Raw genomic sequence first — 22,053 nt, forward strand, 5'->3', positions numbered from 1 at the left:
TGAAGCCAAAGGTAATAGGATTTTAACCAATACAGTAAGATCTTCAATCATCTGCCTAATAGTTGTAATTTCCCCCTTGAGTGAATCAATAGTCATATAGATATCCTGCAGTTCTACACTACCTTGCACCTGTGGTTGTGTTTGTACTGTACTTGTTAGTTGTACATCTATACTTGGGTTAGTATCAGGCGTAGCTAACACAGAAAACCTATTTGAGCAAGGAACTGTGGGATAAGAAACACATTCTTCAATACCGGTGGAAGAACCTAGATTTTTGGTAGTTTCATCTTGTGGACCTTTGGTTATAACAAGTGGTGTTGTGCTGACATTGTCAGGATCTCCCTTTCTAGAAAGTTTCTGGAACATTGCGGGTATGGTTACTGGGCAAGGCGGACTGACGTAGTTAGGGGTGGAGTGACCATTACTACGTGGTAGTAGGGCTTCTGAGGCCAGGATGTCCTCGCACACAATGAAAAGAGTGTCAATTCTATGTAGAAACAAGTCTGCTTTCTTAAATTGACCTCTTTAATTGTCTCATTGTTTGATGCAGTATAAAAGTCATACCAGCTCTCTAGAACAGCGAATGAAAGAGATTCAAGCAATATGTAGACATGTGTGCAGTATTTGCCATGAGCATTGTGATCAAATAAACTAATTCTGGATTTTACAGAAGTTGTTTTGAAACATTCAAGTATGTGTGAACGTGAGAGGAGGAGCCAAGATGGCGACCGGAGCGGACCTGTAGGCTCCCGGCTCCGCTAGTCATTTCTTGCCGCGCTGGCATCCTGATTCACATCCTGGCGCAATCGCTCGCAGATTGTGTGCGAAGCGGCGCTGATCCCGGCGGCGCTTTCCCGGACCCCCGGCCTGCCCGGCAGCTGAAGATATTGGTCTCCTAACTCACGGCCCCGGACCCCGCTTCCGTGGGCTCCTCCTGCCGTGCCCCTGAGACCTGCGGCCGGCCGGAGAGCTCCGTTGGCGCCGGCTGCTGTGGCACTGATGAGACCCTTGCGAGGCGCTGCCTGAGCCCAGCCACCTATTCAGACGTGGGGCAGACAGAAAGAGGGCGGCGCGCACGGAGCTGCGGATCCCCATCGCAACGGAGCCTTTGTTCGAGGCGGAGGATACGGGGAGAGGACTGTCCGGCCATTTTGGGTCGCAACTAGCTTATTGACCCCACGCCTCGCTGCCCGGAATTGCCGAGGGGCGCTTGGTCTGCACGGACGATCTCTTGGGTGCGGCGCAGGGTGCTCCGCCGGAAGCTAAAAGGGGGTACGCTGCTTATCTCCTTGGCCCGGTGAACGTCGTGGTGATTGGTCACAATGGCTTTGCATGACGCCATGTTTTGTGAGGTGATGCGCCCGTCCACGACAGCGATCAGTGTTGCCCTCTCTGCAGGTGAGCCCGACATTCGAGAGGTTCCTCGGGGACATGAGGTCCAGGGACTGCAGCCTAATATTACCCTTGGCACTATCCTGGCGGCCCTGTGCATCCTCCGTGCAAAAGTGCGCCATTGCTACCGGGACTGGGGGGACAAGCTGGACAACATGGCGTCTACGCAGAGGTGGGGCGCTGCTGTTCTGGGTTTGCAAAGCTGCCACCTGCCACCACCTTTCATGGATGGGGCGACAGCGCTTTCTCCTGCCTGCTATACATTTGAGCTCGCCGTCGATCTTGCTGCCGCCCAAGATCACCAGCTTGACGACTCCGCCCGAGATACTTTGTTTCCCCTTTCAGTGAAGAACGCAACATTGTGGCCGGACTCTCTATCGTGTGTGCCTCGAGAACTGTCTGTGGTGCTGCAGCTGCCATCTCCTCCTGCACTGTGCCTCCTGCCTACACTGCCTACAACGTCGTCTGCTCCTGTTGTTATTGTGGACCATTCTGCTATACTCGACGGACTCCCTGGTGATCCACCGTGGCCATTTTGGGCTCCCTTATTGTTGTTCTCTTTCCTCTCGCCATTTTGCTCCTTTGTTCTGCGGTGGGCGGGCCTCTCTTGGGAAGCGCATCTAGGGGTATATCCACGTTCGGGTCAGGGCTAGGGTGCTTCTCCTGTTGTTGGCTGCTGGGCTGATGGACCGGGGTTCGGGATTGTTTCTTGCGTCCAGATTATTTGACCGCTGTTGATTATTGTTCCACTTCTGTGTTTGCCTTACTGTTTGCTGCTTGCCCTGCATCGGGGGTGGAAGGTGTATTGGTGACTGGTGGAAACCGGGTTGCCTGGAATTGATCCTCCTCCTGTTTTTACGCTGCAGTGTTTTTACATCCTGTTTTTTGCATTATTGTTGCGGGGGGGTGGTGTTTTATGTCTGGTTCGCTGACTCCTTTCCTCTCTTCTTTCTTTCTTCTCTCTTCTCTCTTGTTTCTTCTCTTTCCTTGTTATTGTTCCCTTTCTTCTTTCTATATTTCGGGTGACTCTGGGCGACAGGCACGCTGTTTAGTGGGGTAGACCGTAGCCATTACAGTGATGTAGGGTGGGGGGGGTGTTTGTTGTTTTAGTTTGTTTTATTCTATGGTCCCTTTTTGCCTTTTTCAGGGGGTGGGCTGTGTCCCTTGGTGTCTATTCCTTTGTCTCATGAGCGTCTGCACTTTCTTCCTTTTCGGGGTGGGTGGGCTGTACATATGGCGTCCACTTTATTCGTTTTTTGATATTCTTTGTCTATTTCGCGCCTGTTATGGGCGTGTGAGGTCTCTGGGCTCTGCTCTGCTGTGTTTGTCTGCCTGCGTAGGGGGTTGTTCCCTCCCGCCCCCCCCCATTTTTCTTCTTGGTATATGTTGCATGACGCGCTGATAGATATGGTTGCTGCCTCCTTCATTCGTGTAAAATGTAAAATGAAACCTCTTTATCCTGGCGCGGGCGATGTCATGATTTTTTGCTTCCATCCTGATTTTATCCTGTTGTATACATTGCTTTATTTTTTCATCTCCTGACTTTGCGGCCGGCCCCTGTGGTTGTGGGCCAGCGCTTGTACCTCTACTTGTCTTTCAATAAAGGTTTTTAAAAAAAAAAAAAAAAAAAAAAAGTATGTGTGAACGTAAATCATATCTTTTCAAACTGCTTGTTCTTTCGTACATTCTGCGTGTATTGTTTGTCTACAGAGAAGTTTGTCACAGCATCTTTCTCACATTTGTTGCTGTATGGTGTCAGTGTTTGTTCTTTTATTCTCACTGCTGTCTGAAATAACTTAACACCAGCCGTGAGTAAGATTAGCTGTGGCAAAGTGTTTCGACGAGAATCCATACTGCAGAGCGTACAATCTGTATAGAGTAGCCAAAGAAACAGTTTCTCCACATAATTAGAAAATTTTAAATCAACTTTTATTCATATCAAAGCAATTATTGTTATAAATAGAAAACCTGTTGGCAAATGCTAGAGTAAATATCTGGTTTAACTTTATTCTTGGTTTAGTGTTTGATATCTCTATTTTTTTTTTTAGAGCTTCTGAATGTGCATGCTTGAGATGAGGTTCACATTTGGCATACATGCATCTTGGTATATTCAGAAAGGGGCTTTCAGTCAGCCCTCTCCATCCAGTGGTCTCTTGTGGTGTCATTCACAGTTTGTTTCCTAATACCACAGCATACAGAGTTGGAAACAGGCCAGCCCACTCAAGCCGCTGAAACCTTTCTGCGTCAGTGACTGCATTCCGCAGTATACATTGCCACCCACCACCATCAATGCAAATATTCCCCTTTGGGGTCAGGGACAGCTGGCCTAACGTGTGGTGTTTCTTTATAACCGTTTATTGGGTTTCTAATGCAAGGGTCTGGTAGCTTAGCAGATTCTAGTAGAGGGCCATTGTTGAGGCCAAACTCTTGGAAATTGCCCTTGTAAAGCTTCCCAAGATGGGTATTTTGTTTGTCCATGCGTGCACCTGCGTGGTAATATTGAAGGGTTTTTCGATTTCCTTATCTGAAAACATTTCAAGATGAACATCCATGCATGAGGATGTGCGCAGGCGCAATTATCAGCCATATGAGATTTATTTCTATGTTTTATAAAACCTGCGGATGCTTTGAAGCCATATCTGTAAAAATACAATTGACCACTGGCTGCCATCCATGAGCACACATGTACTCGCATGTGGCCCTCTTTAAATCTCTTGTAATATGTTTTACAAAAACATTTCCAAAGGAAATACAGACGTGAGTCCCTTGCTCACTTTGCCACTGGATTCAAGCAAGCCTGGCTGAAGACGGCTGAAATGCCAGAAACCGGTCCTAGGAAGCTTGTTTCCGGTCCAGGGAAGGCATTGCTTGGCAGTTCGGGCTGGACTGTTCCCATGAGGCACAGGGTCAGACTGATTTGCATATGGCCATGTCTGAACTGGGGTGGCAAAGTGGGCTAAAGAACGGTGATGGATTAAACCCAAATCTGTTGACGTGCGAGTGTTTGATTGGTTCAGATGCTCCGTCCATCACCACCCCCTTTTGTACCGTAGTGTACAAACAGGAAGGAAGTTTTATCGTTAACCACAAACTATATGTCCTGGGCGCTGAGCAACGTAAATGCCACATCTTATGTGGTGTTCTCTTTATCATTTAATTTTGTTAAATCTTTTTATTTTTATTGATCCCTTTTGTATCCAAAATTGCTTCCATGTTGTTAAACAGAAAGTGGGTAAGAGGGGTTAAGTGGGGGGTGTAGAATGTCTGTATTGCTAATTTGTATGCCCGACCAACTGTGCTGTTGAAGGCATGAAAAAATCTCTAGCCTTTGAGATGGAAAAGAAAGTGAAGTTTGTGTGTAAACTTCGATTAGATTGTGAGGATTAGAAAGGGAATGCCTCCTTGTTTATTAAATGGCCTGAGATATGTTTTTTCTTTCCTCAACTTGCACAATCCTACTACTATTTTCTAATTATATTTGACAACATAGATGTTTTGCATGTTTAATACTGTCTATGTAGGCAGTCAGCAATGATTGTTATTTTCCTTCTTCCAACATATAGTTGGAAGTTGGAGAGAGCTAATATTTGATAGAGATATATAGCCACAGATTCCTTAGCTCAGAATCCTCTCCAGGTGCCAGACTGAATCTGGAATTTTGTTCAGCAGTACCTCTGCGCATCGGTAGAGGGCATTGAGGAACTCCGCAGTGACGTCAGCCCCAGATTGTGATGCCAACAGAGTCCATATAAGCCCCACCCCACACCTGCTGATGACATTTTCTTCTTTTCCAGCTAACATGGAGCCGCACTGCAGTACCCCCCCTCCCCACCCCGCCTTTTTTCTGCCTACTTGACGTTTTTTCGTCCCCGCATCTCCCAGCTATCCTGGGTCCAGGGAATCTTTGACCCAGATGAGACCATATTCTCAAACTCTTCATTCTATTCTTGGATCGTCACCTCCCTATGGAGTGACCTCAGGCCCCATGGAAGTAAGTGCATGAGGTCATGCCTGTGACCCTGCCAGTTAGTCTCCCCCGGCTTCGGTCGGTTTCCTGTGTGTAACATCTTAGCTACACCAGTTCACAGCCCATCGAGGCTCCCACCTTTGGCTCATGCTTCTCTGCTGTCCAGTCCGAAGTTTGTATCTAACTCTTGTCTGCTGGCCTCCATAGTGGTGCCATCGCCTTGACGTCGATCAGCTTCGGTTATAGCGCCGGATGCAGCACTGATGGAGAGGACCCTCTCAGACTCCCTTCCTCTTGTTTTTCCTTCTGAGGACAGTGTGTCCCCTTCCAAATTCGGAGATGGGTCCACACTCTTTACAGTCTGACTGGTTACTTGACTTTGGTGACGCCAGTGGGTTGGAATCTTCCATAGCCTCTCGTCTCCTACTGGTTTTGTCTACAAAGGCGAGTTCAGCTCTGATAGACTTACTCAATTGAGTTTTGGTTGTACTTTCTGTGGAATTTTCAACTGACCCTTTACTTGGCGTTCTACATTCTGGCAGTCTAATGTTGAACCTCTGCTTTCCTATAGTGACTTGTCTTTTTCATATCCTACTGGGTGCTTGGGCTAAACCTGAAACACGGCCCTGTGGATCTCTCCTGTCTCCTTAGACATTCTTCTACTAGAAGCGTTATAGTTCAGGCTGCTTTGTCCACTAAAAATATTGATTTTCTCCCTCCTGTCCCTCTGGAAAGAGGCCATGAAATTTGATGCTTGTGGTAGGCGTATTCTCTTCTTCTAGCACTGCTTTGCGCACTCTGAACACTTCTTGTGTCCTCACCCACTTCTCCCACGCCTTGTGTGACTCAGTGAAACACCTCCTGTCCTCCCTACTGTAGGCAGCTCAGAAAGCTCTTGTTACTCTGCTATGTGATCGGCAACAAGCTGCCACTCTTTTAGCATCCACTGCGGTATGGATACAACCGATTCTGTTGGTCGGGCTATAGCCTCTTCCAAGGCTTTATATTGGTGTGCGTGGTTGCGTACTTCCAGGTTTTCGAAGCCTGTGCAAACTACTTTAAATGACATGCCTTTTGATAGCGCCATCCCTTTTTGGCGTACATGCAGATTCAGCCTTATGCCGGTTCAGAGATGGTCATGGTGGTGCGGAGTCCAACTATTCATTGTACTAAGGTTGTAGGGGACAGTTTTTTTTCCTGCCTGTTTTGACTCTTGCCCGCCTACATAGGGTGAAGCACTCTCTCCCTTCCAGGGCTGCCTCCGTTGTGGTGGTCCTGCTTTCTGCAGGTACTTTTCTTCTCACTTATGCTGTCAATGACAGGTTTAATTTCCAGCCATCTGGAACACATCTTGCTGTGCCGTCTCGTGGGAGTCCTTTCTTAAGGCTTCTTTCTGCCATTTGATTTTTCCTACCTGAATGTTTACTGTCTATACACCTAGAATCCCTTATAGGGACTCTAGTTCTTCTTTTCTCTGCCCCCTCAACATGGGCGACACTGGTAATGCAGAATGACATGCTCTTGGCCTGGTTTTCTTCTGGTCTGATCTTCGATCATCTGTGGTGTGTACCTGCTCTTTGTTCTGTTTTACTCTGTGAGGCGCATGGATTTTTTCCTACTCATTGAATGTACCAGGAATCCCTACTAAGCCTGCTGCCCTTATATCGGCATCTGTTTTTTTCTGTGCCCCCTTCTCTCCATGATTGTGCTCCTGATGCTCTTTAACTTCTGCAGTCTTGTGTTCCCCTTGGCGGTTGTCCTCTTCTCTTTCATAGTGGCCTTTCCACATGCTGTTTATTCTTTACTTCTCCTGCTACCGCCTGCCGGCATACTTTCTCCGTAGGTGGCGTTGGTTCTTGGACGGTTGCCCTTGTTCTCCTGTAGTGGGTGATGCCTTCCTCTTTCTGCTCTGAGGCATGGTGTTGCTGTTTCCCATCTTTGTCTTTCTGTCTGCAACTCAGTTACTCTTGTCACCTCTTCTTTTAGGATGTATTATCTCTGACCTTCCTTACCTCTGTTCTTGTATCAAGCAATCAATCAATCTACTTATAAAGCGCACTACTTACCCGTGAGGGTCTCAAGGCGCTGAGGAGAGAGGTGCCGCTACTGCTCGAAGAGCCAGGTCTTGAGGAGTTTTCTGAAGGCGAGCAGGTCTTGGGTCTGCCGCAGGTGGGTAGGGAGGGTGTTCCAGGTCTTGGCGGCGAGAAAGGAGAAGGCTCTGGCGCCGGAGGTTGCTCGTTGGATGCGGGGGACAGCGGCGAGGGCGAGGCTGGTGGAGCGGAGCTGGCGGGTAGGGCTGTAGAAGCTGAGTCTGCTGTTAAGGTAGGCTGGTCCGGTGTTGTGGAGTGCTTTGTGAGCGTGGGTGAGGAGCTTGAAGGTGATGCTCTTGTCGACGGGGAGCCAGTGTAGGTCTCTCAGGTGGGGGGTGATGTGGCTGCGGCGGGGGATGTTGGGGATCAGTCGGGCGGAGGCGTTTTGGATGCGTTGTAGTCGTCGCAGGTGTTTGACCGGAATTCCTGCATAGAGTGCGTTGCCGTAGTAGAGCCTGCTGCTGACGAGGGCCTGGGTCACCGTTCTTCTTGTTTCGGTGGAGATCCACTTGTAGATCCTGCGGAGCATGCGGAGGGTGTTGTAGCAGGAGGAGGAGACGGCATTGTCCTGTTTTCACATGGAGAGGGTGAAGTCGAGGATGAATCCTAGGTTGTGTGCCTGGTCGGTGGGTGTCGGTGCCGGTCCCAGCGTGGTCGGCCACCAGGAGTCGTCCCAGGCGGAGGAGGTTGGTCCGAGGAAGAGGACCTCCGTCTTGTCCGAGTTCAGCTTTAGGGGGCTGCTCCTCATCCAATCTGCGACGGCCTTCATTCCCTCGTGGAGGTTGGTTTTGGCAGTGAGTGGGTCTTTGGTGAGGGAGAGGATGAGCTGGGTGTCGTCGGCGTAGGAGATAATGTTGAGGTCGTGTTGGCGGGCCACTTGTGCGAGGGGGGCCATGTAAATGTTGAACAGTGTCGGGCTGAGGGATGAGCCCTGGGGTACTCCGCAGATGATGTTGGTGGCTTTGGAACGAAAGGGTGGGAGGGGGACGCACTGGGTTCTGCCGGAGAGGAAGAACGTGGTCGGTGCTGTGGATTCGTCTGAATCCGGACTGGATTGGGTCTAAGATGTTGTTGTCCTCGAGGTGGTGGGCCAGTTGCGTGTTGACGATTCTCTCGACCTTCGCCGGGAACGGGAGCAGGGAGATGGGCCGGAAGTTCTTGAGATCCTTGGAATCCTCTTTGGGCTTCTTGAGGAGGGCGCTGATGTCGGCTTGCTTCCAGCTTTCCGGGAATGTAGCGGTCTCGAAGGAGATGTTGACGACCTTCCGTAGTTGGGGTGCGATAGCTGCGTCTGCTTTGTTGAATGCGTGGTGTGGGCAGGGGTCTGATGGTGAGCCTGAGTGGATGGAGTTCATGACCTTGCGTGTCTCGTTGACGTTGGTCCAGGAGGTTGGTGCGGGTGGTGTTCGCAGGGGGGGTGGGGTCTGGCGTGGTCGGGGTAGAGTTGGTGTTGAAGCTGTCGTGGATGTCCGCGATCTTGCGGTGGAAGAAGGTGGCCAGCGAGTCGGACAGTTCTTGTGATGGTGGGATGGGGTTGGCGCTGGGGTTGGAGAGTTCCTTCACGATGCTGACAAGCTCTTTGCTGTCGTGTGCGTTGTTATCTAGGCGTGTTTTGAAGGAAGATATCTTGGCTAGTCTGATGAGGTGGTGATGTCTGCGGGTGGCGTCCTTGAGCGCTGCCTGGCTGTCCGGTGTATGGTCCTGGAGCCATTTCTTCTCCAGATTCTGGCATGCACGTTTGGAGGTCTGGAGCTCTTCGGTGAACCAGGTAGCTTTCTTGCTGGTGTGGCTGTTGGAGGGTTTCTTGAGCGGGGTGAGGGTGTTGGCGCAGTCTTTGATCCACTATCTGAGGTTGCAGGCGGCAGCGTCTGGGTTGGTGGGGCCGGTGCGTGGGTTCTGGGCGAGCGTGATCGTCAGCTGGTCTACGGTGACTTTGTTCCAGCAGCAGCGAGGTAGCTGTTGGGTGAGGTGGTGCGTGGTGGGTTTCTTGAAGGTGAAATGGATGCAGCGATTATCCGTCCAGTGGAGTTCGGTGGTGTGGTTGAAGGTGACGTGGGTGCTCGTGGAGAAGACCGGGTTAAGCGTGTGGCCTGCGGTGCGGTGACAAGTTGTCTGAGGCCGAGGTTGGCGATAAGGGTGGTGGAGTTTGCGTTGTTGTTGTTCTCGAGGTGGAAGTTCAGGTCCCCGAGGAGGATGTAGTCCGTGGAGGCGAGTGCGTGCGTGTGTGCTTGCGAGGTCGGCAATGTGGTCGCTGAACTGTTCCCGGGGACCGAGGGGTCTGTAGACGAGTGTTCTCTGAGGGTGGTGTTGGGGTCCGTGTGGATCTGGAAGTGCAGGTGTTCAGCTGTGTTGAGGGTGTCGTCTGCGTGGGTGGAGACCTGGAGGGTGGATTTATGGACTATGGCTATTCCTCCACCGATTCCGTTGGTGCGATCCCTGCGGGTGATCTTGTAGCCGTCCGGGATGGCTATGGCGATGTTGGGTGCAGAGGAGTCGTTCCACTAGGTCTCGGTAAGGAAGGCGGCGTCCGGGGCGGAGGTGTCGAGCCGGTCCAAGAGCTCGACGGCGTGTTTGCGTGCAGAGCGGGTGTTGAGGAGTATGCAGCGAAGGTGGTTGGGTCCGGTCTTTGGAGGTTTGGTGGCTGTGTTGCAGGTGAAGCTGCAGGTGCGACAGGAGAAAGGTCCGTGGGTGTGTTTCGGGGCGGCCTGGAAGCAGCGGTGATCTCGGTCGACATTGAGTGCGTAGAGGGTGCTGGCATCGTAGCGGAGTCGGGTATCGTGGTGCCTGCGGGGTCCAGGGGTTCCGGCACTGGGCGCGGTCCAGGCGCAGACGGGCTTGCCTGCGGCGCGGCCCCACAGCGGCCGCCAGAAGTAGGGGAGGTAGGAGGGAGGGGCAGCTGGGAGGCGGGGGGCGAATGGGAGCGGGAGCGGGGCGGCAGGGAATGCAGTGGTGGGAACGGCGAGGGACACACAAAGGAAAAGGGGGCGGGCCGCTGGGAATGCAGCAGCGGGACGACGGTGAAGAGGGAACAGAAGGCAAAATGGGCAAAAGAGCACAGGGACAATACAGTGAGCAGACAAGAAATGCAGTGATACAGTAAGCACAATAAACACACTGAGCACACTAAACAGAAAACCAAAGCAGGTAGTACCAAGGTGTCGATCGGAAGCACAGATGTTCAAGGGGCTAGAACACACTTCAGCAGAGGCAGTAGGGAACGGGCGCAGTCGGGTGGAGCTGCGCGGCATGGGGAGCGACCTGCCTGCCAGGGGCAGGATCAAGGATCGCTCTCACTGTCGCCCAGTGGCCGCCATAAGTAGGGGAGGTAGGAGGGAGGGGCAGCTGGGAGGTGGGGCTGGGGCCGCAGGGAACTCAGCGGCGGGAACAGCGAGGGACACAGAAAGGAAAAGGGGGCGGGCCGCAGAGGAGGCAGCGGCGAGACGACGGCGAAGAGGGAACAGAAGGCAAAATGGGCAAAAGAGCACAGGGACAATACAGTGGAGCAGACAAGAAATACAGTGATACAGTAAGCACAATAAACACACTGAGCACACTAAAAAGAAAACTAAAGAAGGTAGTACCAAGGTGGCGATCGAAAGCACAGCTGTTAAGGGGGCTCGAACACACTTCAGCAGAGGCAGTAGGGAACGGGCGCAGTCAGGTGGAGCTGCGCGGCGTGAGGAGCGACCTGCCTGCCAAAGACAGGGTCAAGGGTCGCTCCTGTATGACTTGTGTGTGTACAGGAATTTTTACGTTTTTTAATATGCATGTATATACCCATCTCTTGAATGTTCTCTTGTAGATGTATTTTGCATCAGGTATATACCTGGTCTTCTTACAGTGTCCTAGCTGTATTTTAACTACACCCTTGGTGACCTGGTTCAATCTTCTTGATTGTACTTATCTGTTTCCTTCCCTCTCTTCAATGAGCATCTCAGTTACATTATTTCGGAGGATGCCTTATATATCTATGAAGGTTCTCAGTATAAGAGCTGTTTCTTTTTTCCGTTAATGTCTTACTATTTATTTTTCTTGATCATTCTATGATTGGAGGTCCCTTTTTTTCAGAAATCTGTTTCTCAGGATAGTTTCCTTAGTCAGTGGGTGCTCTTTATGCGTTGTATGTTTATGCTGCGGCTGAGCACGCAATGTATGCTCCTTCCATTGGTTTTGAGCCTGAACACTATGGTCTATTGTCCGTGGTCCCTTTGCATTCCCCTATCGTAGGTTGAAAACCCTTTTGGGGCTGCCTCTTTACTGGGTCTTTACTGTGTTTCCCACGGCCCTGTAGCTTTCTAGTTCCTGCGGGCTTCCCGTAGTCTTTCTTGGGGTTCAGTCCTTTGGTTTGCATCTTGCATTAACTATCATCTTTAGGATGGTGTGGTCCTTTTCTATCTTTTGGACCAGCTTCTTCTATATGGGGATCTTTGGTGAGGTCAGTTCGCAAACTCTCCTCTTAGGTATCTGATTTTAAAATAAGAAATCTGCAGCTAGATGCCTCGATCAGATGGACAAGTTACTTACCTTCAGTAACACCCTTATCTTGTAGAGACAGGATATAGCCGCTGATTCCCTATCGACCCACCCATCCCCACTCTGCAAACTGAGGGCCCTCTGGTCTCCTAGATTCCTTCTTTGCTCCATACTGCAATTCTTTTAATCTGCACTTGTTGATACAAGATTTTTCCCTTTTTGGCACACTTTTTCCTGAGACAGTTTCTCTAAGTGGCTCTGCGTTGTTGGCGTGGAAAGGGTCACAAAAGAAACTGACATCCGCGCATTGGGGGAGGACTTATATGGATTCCATTGGCGTCGCATTCGGGAGACTGACGCGCCGAGATACTGCTCACAAAATTTCATGATCTGTTCTCGTGCCTGGGGAGGATTCTAAGATCAGGAATCTGCGGCTAGGTACTGTCTCTACCAGATAGGGCGTTACCCAAGGTAAGTAACTTCTCTAACTAGAAATATTGAATGTTAAACTGCTTTTGTATCCTATCAGGATCCATAAATAAAATGACTGCCAGATCTTGTACATTGACTAAACCCTGCCCACTTAGAAATCTGAATGGGGAATTGTTCAAGTTTGTGTAGTTAATAACTTGTGTTGTATTTGAGGATTCAGAAGTGCTTAATGTTAATTTATGTAATGTCCTGTTTTCCCAACTTCCCAGATGCTGGTTCTGATGACTTGAGCAAGGTGGAGCAGACTGGCATAGAGTATGGTTCCTTCAACAGGTCTGACAAGCCTGACCAGCTGGCGAGGTCAGACAAGCCACCAAGAGGCACTAGCAGCACCTTCACCAGCCTGGCCCCAGTGTACATTCTCAAAAATGTAATCGTGCAAGAGGTAGCAGTAATATCATTACCCACTTATATCGTCTGCCTGTTTGGTGGTTTTTGAGTGTGTCTACAAGATTTTTGGTAAAGGGCTGGACCACACCAAATGTCTGCAAGGAGAGACCTAGTGTGTATGCCGAGACAGAAGGTGGTGTGTTGTCAGAAAAGTTGGGGTGGCAGTGGTTGCCACTCTCCTAAGCAAGACTCCAAGAAAAAAAGCTGAAGACTAGTGTGCTGTATTACCATTCATAAAAATTGTAAATGTGTTGAGCACCTAGTTCATAAAGAATTTTTTTTCACAAACATGAATCCACTGCCAGTGGCAATGAGAATCTGACCCTTCCGTTAAAGCTGCAAATTAGTGTTGATAGCATTCCTGTTTTCTAAATGTTACAAGACCATTAGGCTATTGTCTCTGTCCGTAACGTGCTGCTGAATTGCACTAATATAATTATATAGGTATTCTATAACCTCATACATGTAAGGCATATTCCACAACAAAGTTGCTTTATAATGTATTTCTTAGAATCGATCGAGGGACTTGTGGCGTTGATTTACTTGACATTTTTTAGGTAAATTTAAAATGTCTTTCATTTTCTATATCTCAGCTTAAAATTCCTCTTTGGGCACTTGCATTTATATCAAATAGTTGGAACACTTTTGGCGCACTTTGGCAGCCTAACCTGAATTCTACATTTTGGATCGATTCTGGCCTGTTAACAAGTGTTTAGTGGCAGTCATTAAACAGATTTAAGTCAAGGTAAATTATTGTGGGGGACCTGTTTATAATATGGCAATGCCCGAGGCATATATTTCCCCCTGAAGCTGTGTGCGATGTATGGAATTATAAGTGCTGCTCGTTGTGAGCTCGCTGTTGAAACCCCTCCCTTGTTGCATGCTCATGCCTGCCCACAGGCCAAGGTGGATCACCGAGGGCATTGGCCACGCAGGAGCAACGGTAGGACACATCAGGGGCGGGAGCTAGACAATGGTCTATTGAGGCTCTGAGGCTTTTTGAGGCTCTCTCTCCCTCACCAACAAAACCCTGGGAGTATGGAGAAGAGTGTTTTGCGTTGAGCGTTTCAAGTACATTGGAAGAAATTGAAGTGTTCTGGAGTGCTTCAGATGCTCCTTTGTTTGTGCTAATCCAGCAAAGCATGAGCCACTGCTGCTAAAACTAACACCGGACACCACCAGGACGGCAATGAGCCCAGCAGTGAGATCGGCGTAGAGGAGGAGGGGCTTGCGACTGCCACAAGGCTGACCGTGGCATTGGCTGCGACGGAAGGGGGAGAGCGCTGGAGGTGCGTCCTGACTTTCCCAGACCATCCTCACACAGTGATCGGGCAGGCCCGGCTTGGCACAGGTGGGGCAGGACCCGGCATTAACGGAAGCGGCCTGGAGGCGGGGTGCCACTGAAATGGAGGTCAGCGGTGCGTAGCAGCGGCGGCACCAGAGGGCTGACATCAGGGGAGCGGCTTGCCCTCATCGATTGATCGGACTAACCTTGGGGCAGGACGACAGCTGTGGATCCGTGCCTGCCTGCCTGAATCGCTGTTCCAGCTGCTCCACGCTTGGGCGAGCATGAATTGGGGAGAGTTACAATCTGAGGGACTCCCGCCTGCCAGGTCCCAGAGCTCAAAATTCCCTGATTGTGGTTGCCGAGTGTAGGGCCTGCCGGTAGGCTGTGGAGCACTGCACTGGTGCACAGTCAGCCAGAGTCGACAGCAGCCGGCCCAGGAACTGGGGTAATGACCTGGCAGGCCGCGCCATCAGCGAGTATATTCGCACGCTTGGACCACACCATCGTGAGAGGCAACTCCATCCCCACCCCCCCATCGCACAAGGACTCTTCAGCTGGTGACCGGGACCATGGGCAGCATTTCCATCCGCTATGGTGAGGCACCATAAACCCAGCAAGCAGGGCGCGTGACACCACGCAGGAGAAGGGTTGCAGACCATCAGTTGGCTGCTGGTTGGACACTTGAACATCCCCTGGTGCAGGTGAACTCCGACAGACCTGCGAGAGCACAGTCCGCCTCGCCCAGGATGGTGGAGAGTAGCCGGCTAGGGCGGATAGGCTGAGTAGGCCTGGTGCCACCCAAGATGGCCGGAGGGCGAAGTGAAAAAGCTGCTCTGCAGACGAAGATGGAGGAGTATTCCTTGCAGAAAGGGTCAAGCCTGCAGGACAAAGAAGTGGACGAAAGGCCGGGGACGAAGCAGGCACCAGAAGGGTAGTCGGAACTGACCCTGCAGGATATCATGACAGCGATTACCACTGTAAGAACCTCACTTGAAACCAAGATTGACTCTGTCTCAGCGGTGGTCTCTTTGGTCAGGGCAGCCATGCGGAACATGTCGACAAGCACCTACCCTTTGGCTTCCCACCCTTGTGGATGGCCACAATGGTGGCCAGCCTCTGATCTGATGGATTAATCCCCTGCTCTTGGCTCGCCAACAACATGTTAGTGAGATATGGAGCGAGTTTGCTTTGTGCCAAAAAGTTGTGCCTGTTGAATATATGAGTACTGGAAGGAAGGGGTCTCAGTGAGAGAGCAATTATAATTATACATTTTTAAGGAAAATTAGACCACAATGAATGAATCCAACATTGTTTTTATTCACAATGAGGAGCACTATATCAAATATATTGACATTTTCAAAGCATAAAGTAGGTCGAACGGTGCCCAAGGGGGAAGGAAGGAAGTGAAATAGTGAGGATGGTGTGTTGGAGGTATGTGACAATAAAACCAAGAAATATAAAAAATTTAGAAATATTTACAGTAGTGTTTTCATTTCATTACACATCGGATGAATCACTGTGCTAAATACATACAAATATGTCATACTCCAATAATGCAATTAATGTCAAAATGTGGGTAAGGAGTTGACTACAAAGACGTTGTCGACGTTTCGACCCTCAGAATAGCGCAGGGTTAGTTGAGCCCTTGCAGTGGGGTCTTCTTCAGGACAGGGAAACGGGCAGGCAACCTAGTAGACATGTATATATAGAGGATAGTTGTAATGAGATGACGGAATATATCCATTTATAAGAAAAATGACATTTAGAATTATTATTCAATAGCACACATTGAAGAGCGTACCGTGGTACTAGGCACTTTGTCTTATCACTGCTTTAGTCCTCAGAGTGGTTTGTCAGAACTACAGTTAAAAAGAGAATGAAACGTAATTTAGCATTAACTAGGTGTGCACAGAGCACTACAAAGGAATCATGATAATCGTGAAAAAGTCTCACCGATGATTAATCAATTCATACATGGATATAGAGGAGATATGGAGGGCGAAGCCAGCCGCGTGGCGGCGACACAGTCAATTTCTGAAAAAATAACGGTATGATGGTTTAAGGGTAGTGAAAGGATCCACCATAACTGGTGAATTACTATGAAAGACAATTACAAGGAAGACGTCCGCTTACCGGCGTCGTCCAAATCAGGTCTATGGTCGTTTGATCAAGCCCCTCGTTGTCAGTAAATATCTGTAAAAACGGGGTATACACGAGCTTAGAGATTTGTGCATATACGTGGTATCCGTATAACATTGAGTGGTCATGAGGACTTAACAAAGTAGTCCCACTGATTCAATCTCGTGAGGATCACAACCTCGGGGCCGAGGGTTAATCTGTGAAAAATATATGTATATATCACACACTGAGCCGTTGTGAATACAGTTGGCATTGGTGGAGTCATTTGCAATAAAGAAGCGCTGGGCGGGGAATCAGCAGTGGCTTACCTGTTTGCCGACTGGATCAGAGCAAACAAAACGCTGGCGTCTAGCGAGATGGAGCCGGTTTCCTGGTTTGTGAAATAACCATGGAAACCGGGCATGTGATCCGCGCACTACCAATGGAGCGCGAAGACAGACTGCGAGTGGTATTGTCACATATAAGACGGCGAGTTAGTTAAATTACCGGCTATGTGGGGTAGTCATTAGTTTGTATTATATATTGTATTCAGGGGTCATGCCCAAACATTGAGCCCTGGAATACGATATATAAATGTGGCCACGGCATGGGAGATCGTATCCAGGTTACCATGACGACAGGAGGCTAGACTCGGCGAGTGGTTAAACATCGAGTTGCAGGGAGCCCATGTCAGGGACACGGCGATATGGCAAATACATTTATAATAATACAGAACTTGAATACAGGTACATCATCAGCGCCGTTCAGTTGCTGATAAGTATTATTGATGAGTCAAAAACGAATAACAGGAGCATATCTGATGTCAGTAACAGGGGGAGTACCTCTCTGCAAGAGGGTAAAGTCCCACTCGGATTACATTAGATTGGTTCCTAATGACCAGACAGAGTGTTGGTGGTAGCCTGGAAAACCTCCAGATCATATTAATCATTAGTGTGCTGTAACACATAGAATTGGCATATTATTGGGGGGCGTACCTCTCACACGAGGGTAAAGGCCCATGACAACTTTATGAATCGACACACAGGTATGCAACGTGTTACGTAACTTCCTATCAACGCATTATTGCTAACTGTGAAAATGAACTATCAAACTCATTAAGCCCATTTTCTATCGAGTCAAAGCGAAACATCCATTTAATTTCACGGATATTGAGAATGTTAGTGATATTGCCACCCCGGGGACCTAGCACTGCCTTCTCTAATATCACCCATTTTAGACTCTCAGGAGAGTGGGCTGCAGACTTGAAATGCTCGACTAGAGGTGCCCCCTGGACATCACACCTTATCCTGCTCATGTGCTGGAGGATCCGTACTTTGGCCCTTTGTTGTGTTTGGCCTATGTATATTAGTCCACATGGACAAACAATGGCGTAGATTACGTTGGATGTGTTGCAATTGCTGTGGAACTTCAACGGAATTGTATGTTGATGATATACAAATTCCTTAGTTTGAATCGTTGCGTCGCATGCCTTACAATTCCCACATCTAAAGTGGCCTAGGACCGGTGGAAGATTCCATAGGGAAGTGATAGTGGGCTCATCAGGAACAGATAAAAAGGAACGCACCACATGGTCTTTGACACTCTTGGCTCATTTGAATGCATGAAGGGGAGTTCCTTTTTGGTTGATGTCATCAGATATCAATTGCCAGTGTTTGTTGATTATACGTTTGATCTGGTTACTTTTGGTGGAGAATGTTGTTACACACACTAATCTTTGATCTTCAACAGGTTTTTTTTCTTTGAGAGTAAGTAACTCATCCCTTGGATAATACCAGGCGCGCTTCCTTGATTTCTTCACTAATCGCTTGGGATAGCCTCGCTGGAGAAGGCGATTGGTCAATTGTTCGGATTCTAGCAAATAGTGTTCTTTGTTGGAACAGTTGCGACGGATCCGGAGAAACTGCCCGAATGGTAGGTTATCACGGAGGGCACGGGGGTGATGGCTGTTGTATTGTAGCAATGAATTGCGTTCTGCTGGTTTGCGATACAGTGTGGTCTGTAAAATACCCGACTCTTCGTACATGGTGATATCTAGGAAATTGATTTGTTTGTTGTCCGATTCACTGGTGAACTTTAGATGCGGTGATTGCTGATTCAGCCACAAGAGGAAAGCTGTTAGTTCGTCAGAGCTGCCATTCCAGATGAGGAGAATGTCGTCTATATATCGTATCCATAGACTTAGTTGGTCTTTGAATGGATTCAGATCATTGTGCACAGTGTTCCTTTCAAAGGCTGCCATGTACAAAATTGCTACATCCGGAGCAAAAGGAGCCCCCATTGCTACTCCGGAGATCTGTAGGTAGAACTTGTTTTTGAAGATGAAGAAGTTCTTGGTCATGGCTATAGTTAATAGCGCTATGATGAATTATGTTGGTACTTGTACCGGTGCTGGACGTTCGTTTAGGCATCTTGTGATTACCGCCAGTGCTTCTTGTTGCGGAATGGAGGTATAAAGGGATACCACATCGCATGTAGCCAGTATTTCATGTTGGGGATCAAATTGTCGGTTTTCGATGATCGTGATTGTGTGCATAGTGTCACGTAAGTACGATTGACAAGACTCAGCCAATGGTTTAATGAAGAAATCGATATATTTCCCCAATGGTTCCAGGATAGAGGACACACATACCTAAACAGTAAAGGGAGACTTTCGGGGACATTGGGATCCATGGTCGCCAAGCGGAATATTGCCAAAAGGTGGGGAGCTCATGAGGCGCCAACTGTTGTAGAATGGCATAGAGACATGGACTGGTGCATGTTGATGGAACAAACAGCTTATGAATCTAGGGGCTGTCCCAAAAAATGGTTGCAGGTATGGGAAAGATGGAACACTTTCAGGGGCGGAATCTGCAAGGCCCCAAGGGTGGAGCATGACCGGGGTTTTATACAAAGTGAGTGAACACAGTGCAGTGGGTCTTTGTGCAACCATTACTGAGCAATGGCTACTGATCGAATGTAATGGGTGCATGCATACTCCTTAACTATTGTAATTGTGTAATGATAGTATGTGTTATGTGGTCATCAATATAAATAATTAAAACAAAATCCCTGGAGGGACAATCGATAAGGGGATCTTGCTCAAGGGTGCCATTAAGACCCGTTTCCATGCCCAGGGGGTATGAAAACGTCAGCACCACACACCATTCTTTCAGAACAGGCAGAACTGCCTCCTAGACCATATGTTCTTTACAAAACACTGAAGTCTGTGGCCCAGTCAAAACTCTCTCTGGGCCCTCTGGGCCAGTTAGTCCAGCCGCAGTCATGTAAATTCCTGAAAGTCTTTAGTTTTGTTCACAGCCCAAACGGAGGATGTGGTAAGCAGAATGGGTTTCAACTGTGTAGAGCTGAGCACGGATCCTAACCCCCCTTATTTTGGACATCAAAAAGGTACTCGGCTGGATACAGTTAAGGCACCACGGTGCAGGTGGTTATTTCCCCCGGACACGGTCAGATGATTCCACTAAGTCTCCTATGGTCAATCTAGTTCTACCTCCTGACTCAGCACCTAAAGTATTGGTTATGGTTGGGAGCCCCCCACCTTTCCAGGAAATGCATCTGAATCATGAACGCAGCTCAAAAATAAATGTGTATAATGGTTGGATCCAGGGTTGGCTTGACCAATGTTTTGTTCCAAAATGTGATTATGGTTAGATGGCTCAGTTGGGTGGGAAGAAGAGCTAAGATACTGGATGGGAATTGCATTGTGATCAACTTCCGTGAGCCCACATTGGATGAGAAGATCCTCCATGTCTGTAACAGTACCCTAATTTTGCCCAAAACCATTAGGATAGTCCCATTGGAGTATTTTTATAGACCGTCTAAAATGGCCACCTCTGTAAAGACCCTACATCCCTCCCAAGACATGGTTGGCACCCTTCCCTTTACTGATAATCACCATTGCCTCCAGTCTAATGATAGATTTTTCTGCCAAAGCTGTCAGGATTGACTCCCTCTAAACAGCTCACAGCATGATCCCCTGGCATGGATCCCACAGAGGCTATCTATCTCAATTACCTTTAAGTAATTTGCCACCGGGGAGCATTCATGCCTTATCCTCTCAACCACCCACGATCACAAAAGCTGCAACCACTGATGGTTACAGTAGTGACTTAGCTAAAGTTGGGTCCTTTTATGAAATATAGCCGGGATAAAGAAAAATGTGGGTATGGCGAACTGGAGGGAGCACATATCTTATTCTATCATATCCTATGTTTTCAAGAGATGTGGGAGCTTCCGGAAAGATTAATTGATGGGTACAAGGTGTATAGAACACCAGCACAGTCATCATGCTTAGGTAAAGGTGAGGGCGGCTTAGAAAGATATGTTCGAGGCATGTGAGCTCCATTGTTAGATTGTTTTTTTCTGCCCCGGGTACGGACGTGTATTGCTGTGCTCTACTTCCAAATTGTTTCTTCCGGTTCCCCTCTGTGCGCACTCCACTCTACCCGCGTCAGTATTGTTTCGAACGCGTATCCCACTTCTCCGCGTATCATATCCGTCGAAGAAAACTTCTATTTCGATCAAAGATCTTGGAAAGGCCGTCCGGCTTAGCCGCTTTGGTCCACTTCGCAGTCGATGGAACGGACTCCATTTAAATTATCCTTTGGTGTGGCACCATGTATACGCGCACCGACTTGCACGAAGTGTGCAATTTGTGCTAGTTTCCAGAGCACAACGAGAAGACTGTGACATGTTCAAATTGTTCCGTTCGAAGAAAACGCTCCGCGATCGTCTGGCTCGACGTTGCGAGATGCAGAGTCAAAACGTCGCATACACGCTGGATATTTTCGGTGAAGCACCTGAGCAAGAATTCTACACACAAGGAGTCGAAGAAAAACTAGTCCCCATCCCAGAATCTGACCCTGTGTTGCAAGAAGACTTGCCACAAGGTCAACGTACCGTGAGTAACGACAAAAGGCTTCAGTTCCACCCCCATCTTCGGGCCTCAGTCGGCACTGACAGATGTTTCTGACGCCCCGCCATCCGGCTCGGCACCGAAACACGTCCCTAAGCCTTCTGGCTCAGGATCGAGTCGGCCAAAGACTGGCACTGAGCCGAAGCCTTCAGGCTCGAAGCCGAAAAGCGCTTTGAAGCCGAAATTCTTGACGCCGAAGACTAAGAATCCTTCTGCACCGAAACCTTCGGCACTGAAAAGTGATTACACCCTCGGTGCCGAAACCTAAAACTGTGCCTCCAAAGCGGCAGGATCCGATTTTCAACACCCAAATCGGACCCAAAGCAAAAGGAACTCTACATAAATCCTGTTACAGGACATGTTCTCACTAAGTCACCTCAGAAATGCAAACCTGGAAGCATTAGCACACCAATTCATCTACAGATAAAAACACAAATCTTTTCTCTGCAAAGCCTTCCCCTCCTGAAGACAAAGTAGGATATTTAGAATTACTTGTTGAGCTGCAGAATATCATGGGGTGCAGTTACACAAGGAATCTGAAGATTTCCTATTTGATACGCTCAGTACCACACACAGGGTTAGTCACACTCTGCCTATGCTTAAAGGCATGATGAGACATGCCGATGACATCTTTAAAGACCCAGTGCGGGCTTTCATTCTCACTACCCCTGATTGATAAAAAATATATGCCTGCTCCCTCAGATCCAGTGTTTATTAAAGGAAAGCTACCTTTAGTGGTCTCTAATGCCCGTAAACGGGCCAATTCACAGACTACAGGTGATGCTCCCCCTTTAGACAAGGAGTCAAAACTATTAGATGCCTCTGGTAAACGAATAGCCACCCAAGCAGCAAATCGTTGGCGCACTGCCAGCACCCAGGCCCTGGTAGCCAGATATGATAGGGCACA

General features: G+C 48.7%; 1 protein-coding gene across 2 annotated transcripts in view; it reads left to right on the forward strand.

Annotated features, from left to right (window-relative positions):
• The window catches only part of LOC144781847 (CLOCK-interacting pacemaker-like), a 252,776-nt gene that overhangs the window by 212,480 nt on the left and 18,243 nt on the right, over window positions 1-22,053 (forward strand). For both annotated transcript variants that reach the window (XM_078660886.1, XM_078660887.1), the window contains exon 3: window positions 12,624-12,799. In XM_078660886.1, coding sequence (XP_078517012.1) covers window positions 12,624-12,799 — 176 coding nt within the window. The remainder of the gene's footprint in view (window positions 1-12,623; window positions 12,800-22,053) is intronic.

The sequence above is a fragment of the Lissotriton helveticus genome, chromosome 9 (genome assembly GCF_964261635.1).
Source record: "Lissotriton helveticus chromosome 9, aLisHel1.1, whole genome shotgun sequence".
In the NCBI taxonomy this organism is placed as follows: Eukaryota; Metazoa; Chordata; class Amphibia; order Caudata; family Salamandridae; genus Lissotriton; species Lissotriton helveticus.